At 51.3% G+C, this 7,218-nt stretch overlaps 1 protein-coding gene across 1 annotated transcript in view; it reads right to left on the bottom strand.

Moving 5' to 3' along the window:
- Window positions 1–5,330: 5,330 nt before the first annotated feature.
- The window catches only part of LOC132460159 (sodium- and chloride-dependent transporter XTRP3-like), an 11,018-nt gene continuing 9,130 nt past the window's right edge, over window positions 5,331–7,218 (bottom strand). The window contains exons 9-11 of the mRNA XM_060055209.1: window positions 6,548–6,707; window positions 6,191–6,356; window positions 5,331–5,943 (exon numbers count right to left, since the gene is read on the bottom strand). Of these exons, the coding sequence (XP_059911192.1) occupies window positions 5,734–5,943; window positions 6,191–6,356; window positions 6,548–6,707 (536 nt within the window). The 3' untranslated portion in view covers window positions 5,331–5,733. The remainder of the gene's footprint in view (window positions 5,944–6,190; window positions 6,357–6,547; window positions 6,708–7,218) is intronic.

Raw genomic sequence — 7,218 nt, forward strand, 5'->3', positions numbered from 1 at the left:
GTGTGGCGAGGTCTGGTCGTGCAGTAGTCTACACGACCAGAATATCGGCTCTAGCCAGAGTCTATTGTTCGGTATCTGGGGGGAATCAACTGTCCTTGCCATTCATGCACTTTTTCCCCTTCCGCGACATTCCCCCCCCCCTTTAACCATGGTCGCCCGACCAGGTGAATCATGTGTAGCGTGTAGGTCGTACCCCAAAGTTACTTCGCTGTGAGCGACGAGGCCCCATTGTGTGTTGGTCCGCTTCTGAATCAGTGGAAGCAGATATCTCATCATTTAACACAACATCCTCAACCAACAACGGATCATAATTCACAACATTCCTATCAATAATCAACAACGGATCATTATCAACATCATCCCCATCATTAACTAACCCTAGTCCCCCCCCAGTGGCCCTATCTTGGGTCCCTAACTCAAGGGTCGGGCAATAGGGGGGTGAGGAGGCGTCATGGTGGGGATGCTTAAAGAAGGCCTTGGGGGACCTATGGGCATGGAGATGGATGGTATAGGGGTGGTATAGCGACCGGGGGGCAGCACAGGGTGTACTGCTCTTGGCGGGACACCAGGGCCGGCTGGACGGGAGGGACACGGGGGCACTCGGAAACCGGGAAGATTGAACTGGGGCGGGGCACCCACGTTGGCCCCAGGCGGGCCTTCCTCTGGTACCTGCGGGCTGGCCAGCACTCCTGCTGGGCATGGGCGGAGGTTGTTCCGATGCAGAATTCGAGTGGGCCCTTCTGCCCCTTCGGGGCGAATGAGGTAGACGGGCTGTTCTGGCCGGGGTTGATCTAGCACAACATAAGGTGTGGGAAGCCACCTTGATGTCGGTTTCCCCTGTGCCCTTCTGCGGAAGTTCTTGACCAGCACTCGCTCACCAGGTAGCAGAGGAACAGCCAAAGCCTGTCTATTGTAACGTTTCTGGTCCCAGGCCTGCCGGCGGGAGGCGTATCGCTGCACCCGGGCATAAGCGTCCATCAGGGTATTATGGTGTTGGTGAACCCATTCTTCGAGGTCACCTCGCCGCTGGGGCGGGGTCACTCCATGGATCATGTCAATCGGTAGTCTGGCATGGCGTCCAAAAAGAACAAAGTGGGGGGTCATCCCGGTGCTTGCATGGACAGAGTTATTCTAAACTTGGATCAGGGCCGGAAGTTTGTGATGCCATCGCGGGTGGTCCGTGGGATCCAGCGAGCTCAGCAATCCCAGAATAGTTTGGTTGAACCGCTCACATGCCCCATTCCCTTGGGGGTGATACGGGGTGTTGCGACTTTTTGTACAGCCATACAACTCGCAGAGTTGACGCATCAATGCTGACTCGAAGGCGCCCCCTTGGTCGGTCAGAATTCGCTCTGGACACCCAAACGGCTGGATTAGGGCTGTCCACAAAGCTTTCACTGTGGTCGTGGCTGTCTGGTCCCGTGTGGGTACGGCCAGAGCGTAGCGGGAAAATAAGTCAGTAATAACTAGGATGTATGGGAAGGCATCAGCCGGTCTCCCCAGGGATAGGTAATCTAGCACTACTAGTTCAAAGGGGTAGCTACATTTTATTGACTGTAGGGGTGCACGAATCTCAGGGCCGGCCTTACTTACAAGGCACGTAGGGCATTCTTGCGTCCACACCCGGACGTCCCTACTCATTCCTGGCCAAAAGAACCGTCGTCTTAGTATGGATAGGACCTTCTCCACTCCACTATGCCCCGCCGCCCGGTGGTACTCCATCCAAAGGTCAAAACAGCACTTAGGCGGGAGGATTATTTGGAGGCCTGCCACCCCAGTATCAGGTTCTAGCACCTGCCTCATCAGGAGACCCCTGTCCACCTTCAGTCGGTCCCACTCACGCAGTAGTTGGCACATCTGGGGAGAGAGGGAACGCTTGTCCAGGCCCAGTGGTAGAGTGCCCCCTTCTACCCAGAGGCAGATCTGTTGGAGGTCGGGGTCCTGGCGTTGCCACTCCAACAAGGGCCTCTCTTCTGGGTCTCCCAGGTGGGTCGGGGGTTCAGCAGGGGTGGCCTCCGCTCTGTCCTCCGTCACCTGGACAACCGCACTCATGGCCCCTGGGAGCCTGGACAACAGGTCTGCATTAGAGCCCGACCGATATAGAATTTTTAAGGCCGATACCGATACGAATATTTAGTGATTTAAAAAACCGATATGCCGATATATAGGCCGATATATACATTAAAAAAAAATCCAGAAACGCGCAACAAAACAAACACATTTCCCTAACATTGGTTATTTGTAGTTATCCTTTAAATCCTTTTCACTCTCAGCTAACACGTAACAACAGCAAAACTGGACATGGTAGTCATGAATTAAGTCATGCTTATCGACTTTAGAGAATTGATGGGGATGTTCTTTTAATTGTTATTCAAGCAATGTATGTCTCGTGACAGTTGCCAACTTACCATGAACACACTTGCACACATGAACAACACCGATGATCACCGTCGATCTCCGTCATTCACTCTGCCTAACTCTGGCTGAATCACCGGGTTTGGGCGTTAGAGCGCCCTCTGGTGGACCTTCTTTTTTTTCTTCTTTTTTTTTTATATTCATTTATCGGCCATTATAAATGCCGATACCGAATAGTTTGAAAAATGCCTAATATCGGCCGATAATATCGGCCTGCCGATATATCGGTCGGGCTCTAGTCTGCCCATCTCTGTTCGGTCGCACCAAGACGGGCGGTGTCAAGGTGTACTAACGGGTTGTTGTCAGTGAACACGGTAAACGTTGCGCCCCAAAGGTAGTCTTTAAACTTTTCTGTTATAGCCCATTTCATACCGAGTAGCTCCAACTTAAAGGAGCTGTAGTTCTGGTCGTTGCGTTCGGCCGAGGCAGCCTCGCCATTACTTGGAGGGGCTCTTCTGGGGCCTGGATCCTTTTGCATATGGCAAAAGCCTTGTCCCACGCCTTGACCGAGGCTTGGGGTACGGTAGACTTGAACGCCATTTCCCCAGGATGGCCATTTAGGAAAAGCTTCTCCCAACAGTCTTTGATCACATTCATCCCTAGAAGGCCATACTCTGTGCCCATACAGCTGTCCTCTACAATCACTATCCCTTTGTTCTTGACCTCGATCCCTCCAACAGCAAAGTCTAAGACTGCATATCCTATGTAGGGGATCCGCAGTCCGTTGGCGGCTTTGAGGGTTAGCCAGGGGATTCTGTCCGGGTCTTGTAGCAGATCTGGAGCCACGCAGCGCTGAAATAAGGAGTAACTAAACAGGGTTACTTGGGAACCCGTGTCCAAAACGCAGGGAATTTTCACCCCGTGGATCGTCAGCTCCACTTCGGGGCATTGGCCCACCAAGGAGGGCTTGTCTAGGGTCTCGCTGGGGCTACCCTCTTCGGTCACCTGCCCTACAGTGGCCGAGGAGCAGGAAAACCCGACCGGTTGGAGCGTCGTTGTGGGCAGTAGCGTTGAACGTGGCCAGCGGCTCCACACTCAGCACATAGGGGGCGCCCTTGGTCGTCCCACTGGAACGTTCGGGTCTCTCGTCCCGTCGGTTGTCCTCCCCGGGGTGGCTGGTAGTTACTTCGAGGGGCCAGGGATGGTTCCTGCTGTAACTGGCTGCGTATCTCATCTGCGATGGTCTTGCCCAAGAGAGACACCTGGCTTTGTATCTCCTGTTTCAGCTCAGCGCGGAGAGCGTCCTTCAGCTGGTCCCACTCGGCCGAGCAGGCTAGAAGATCGCCCGGAACGGAGGGTGACTTCTAGGTGGAACAGACAGGACAAAAACAATGCTTCAGGGTGGTGTGGACGTTCTCGGAATCCGATTCAGGCAAGCTTACGGCTATGTTACGTCCCTTTCCAACGGGACTAAGCGGCGTTGTCGGGAACTGTAGAACGTCCGAGTGGTCCTTCTTGGTGTGGCGAGGTCTGGTCTCCGGTAGTGGTGGGTCCGCGATAATCGTTGCGTCTGCCGGCGTCCAGTGATCGGTACTCCTGTTCTCAGGGTGAGGCGCCCCGAACTCAATGCCTTGGCCCCTTTTATATCCTGGTCCGTCTTAGTCTGTGTACAAGAGAGGGAACACAACGTATACCCCAACCCACAGTGCCCCTAGGGGCAGGGAATATCGGCTCTAGCCAGAGTCTATTGTTCGGTATCTGGGGGGAATCAACTGTCCTTGCCATTCATGCACCTTTCCCCCTAGTCGCCTTCCGCGACACTAAAACAATATGCTTGCCGATATCAAACGCTTTACCGAGCGCCGGAGTTGGTGACGAGGAGGTAGCCTCGGCAGATGCCCTCAGCGCATGCACCTCCTTCTGGGACTCGAGCTCAAGTCGTCTCAACTGGACCGCTTTGTCAGCTTCAATTTCCAGCTTCTTAATTTCCAGCTGGAACTGGGCTTGCCTATTCTCTGCCTTTTCCTGAGCTTCTAGTTGGAGGCGGGCAAGGCGGACTTTTAGCCGAGCAACATCCCTGGATCCAGTACCAGCAGAAGAGAGGGGATCATAGCGAGGCAGAGTATACAGAGTTTTGGTCAGCTCATCTACCTCAATGTCCACTCCAAAGTCTGCTCGAGCACCGCCGTGAGGTTCAACCTCTACCTTTTGGCGACCAACCTCCTTAGCCAGGGTGCCATCCTCAGGCACAGCAGAGTCTGCTTGCGCTGGCAATACTATCAAGGCCAACTCCACCAATTTGCTAACCACGATAGCTTTTAGGTCCCTTTTTAGTATTTGTCTAGAATAGAACACACCGAAATAATCCGCTATCTGTGCCAAATCATCCTTCCGACAGCGGTCTACTTGATTAATCGAGGGACCGGCCAAGAAGGACTCTAAATCGAACAGCGACATTTCAATTAAATTACGTCCAACCACCAAGCTATGTACAACGTCAGTTTAGTTAAGGGATCCGTTTAAAAGGGATCCTGGACGAGCTCCCATTTATGTTACGTCCCCCGCTAGGGGAAGGGGTGGCAACATATAACCAGATGTTTTTGGTTTAACTGAAAGTTGTTTATTTAGCCCAGAGCATGAGGTAATCAATTTAACACAAACATAGGAGGCAAAACTACAAAAGGAAAAGGACCATTGGGTGCTGTCGAAATCAAAGAAACGAATATAACCAAGAAGAAGCTCCCAAAATACATGAGTGGAACAGCACCCCTGCGTCTAGTGTTTTTAACAAAAGTATAGCAGCGAGTCGGTGTTCGATATCCCCTAAACAAAACTCTGGCCCAGTTCCCGTGTAGCAAACTAGAGCCCCAATCAAACAACGAATGATAATTCCAAGACCCAATATGGCAAGCTGCATATCCAAGGCCAGCTGCCGTGAATGTTGAGCTTGCCCGTGCTTTATCCTCCCGGATCCTCGGCCCTCCGGTGCAGCAGCCAATCACGTCCGGGGAAAGGCACATCCAAATTAACATAATGGTCAGCCAATCACACGTGGGGAAAACACATGATCATTAGCATAAGCATCGTGTAACTGAAGGTTTTACCCATGAGGGCGGGGCGTCAATCCGCAACCTTACAATATACATAGATATAGGTATAGATATAGAAATAGATACATAGGGCGAGATAGGGGGTGAGAGGGGAGCAAGAGAGAGACAGAGAGACAGGGAGAGAGTGAGAGAGAGAGACAGACGCAAAGATAGAGAGAGATTGAGATTGAGGCGAGAAAAGAGAAAGCAAGAAATTTGGAAAGGCAATATGTCTCCACTTGGCTGGTACACAGCGGACCTCCCGGCCGAGTGGGGGCGAGGGACGAGGTTATCCTTGGGAACAGTGTTCTGACGGTGGAACAACCCACGCATCAGGCTCCCTCAGAGCAATTTGGGACGGATCCGGTGTCGCGGGTCGGGCCTTGCGCCTGCAGTATGTATAGAGTGCACTCAGTGGGATGCAACTTATGGTTGAGACCAGGAGCAGACCGATGAAGACCTGGCCATAGACAGGATACTCCATCACCACTGAACGCCCCTGCAAGAAGGACATACATGGTTATGTCTGGCTCTGCTGTCATCAGTGAAAGGACTAAGGCCCAATCCCATTTCTACCCCTTACCCCTTACCCCTTCAAAACAAGGGGGAGGGGTAAGGGGAAGGGGTAAGGGGTAGAAATGGGATTGGGACCAAATCAACAGGGATCTCAGGAGACTTTTTGTCTAGTCAGGTGGAGGCAACACTGCTTCCACTATGGAGAGAAACTAGAGAATAGAAGGCCTCACCAGGTCTTTGTCCCAGGCTTTGTAGGTGGGCGTTCCTCCCTGGATGTAGCCGACGATGTAGAAGATAAACAGACACAAGAGCAGCGCAGGACTGACTGCGACCAAGAGGACTTTCCATAACCAGCTCGGTTTACGGCCCAGCATGTCCTCTACGTCCTTTTCGAACCTGGAGATCGAGAACATAAGATCACAACTCACAAACGCCAACCGTGTGTGGGCCTAGTTGACTCAGGTTGTGCACACATTTGAATAGGAACTAAAGAAGTCCTTTAGACCATTTAAGACACCAAGTTTTCAGTCGTTTTAGCGTGTGGGGGCACTACCAGGGTGATCGCGCACAGACCTCACAGAACACACCTCGTTATCCCGTACACGTAACTGACGACGATGACCTCCACGAGGACGATGAAGAAGAGGGAGAAGCTGGCTGCGTAGTCGTTGAACATGGTGAACCAGTAGTTTCCCTGGCGTGTGGTGAAGCTCAGCCCCACCAGGAGACAGAACACGCAAACCAGGGCTGCAAGACGACAGGCATAGTATATCAATATTGATCACTGATAAAGTAGTGGTAGGGTTAACATTGCTGAAACATCTGATTTGTTGACTTACACGCAACACTGATATCAGGGCTAAGAAACCTCAAAAAGCTTAACTAACCCTTAACTAAATCCAAACCTATGCGTAAACAACACCTATATTGGATTCAACTAAGATCACATCCTATTTTTTTCATTCCTCAATCTATTAATCTGCAGTCTTATTATTGGAAAAAATTAGAGCTGTCAGTTAAACGCGTTATTAACGGAGTTAACGCAAACCAATTTTAACGGCGTTAAAAAAATTATCACTTTCCTTTGGCTCCTCGTCACTTTCCTTTGGCTCAAAACAAAGAAGCAGTAGCCTGACTGCTATGTTCAAATGACATTTGTTCAAAGCAGTCGTTTAATTGCACCATAGGCTCTTTTTTTGTATCGTCCTGTTTTGATCAGTATATGCCAATGTTGTTATCAATAAAAAATCATTTGCAC

Source organism: Gadus macrocephalus, chromosome 6, assembly GCF_031168955.1.
Source record: "Gadus macrocephalus chromosome 6, ASM3116895v1".
Taxonomy (NCBI): domain Eukaryota; kingdom Metazoa; phylum Chordata; class Actinopteri; order Gadiformes; family Gadidae; genus Gadus; species Gadus macrocephalus.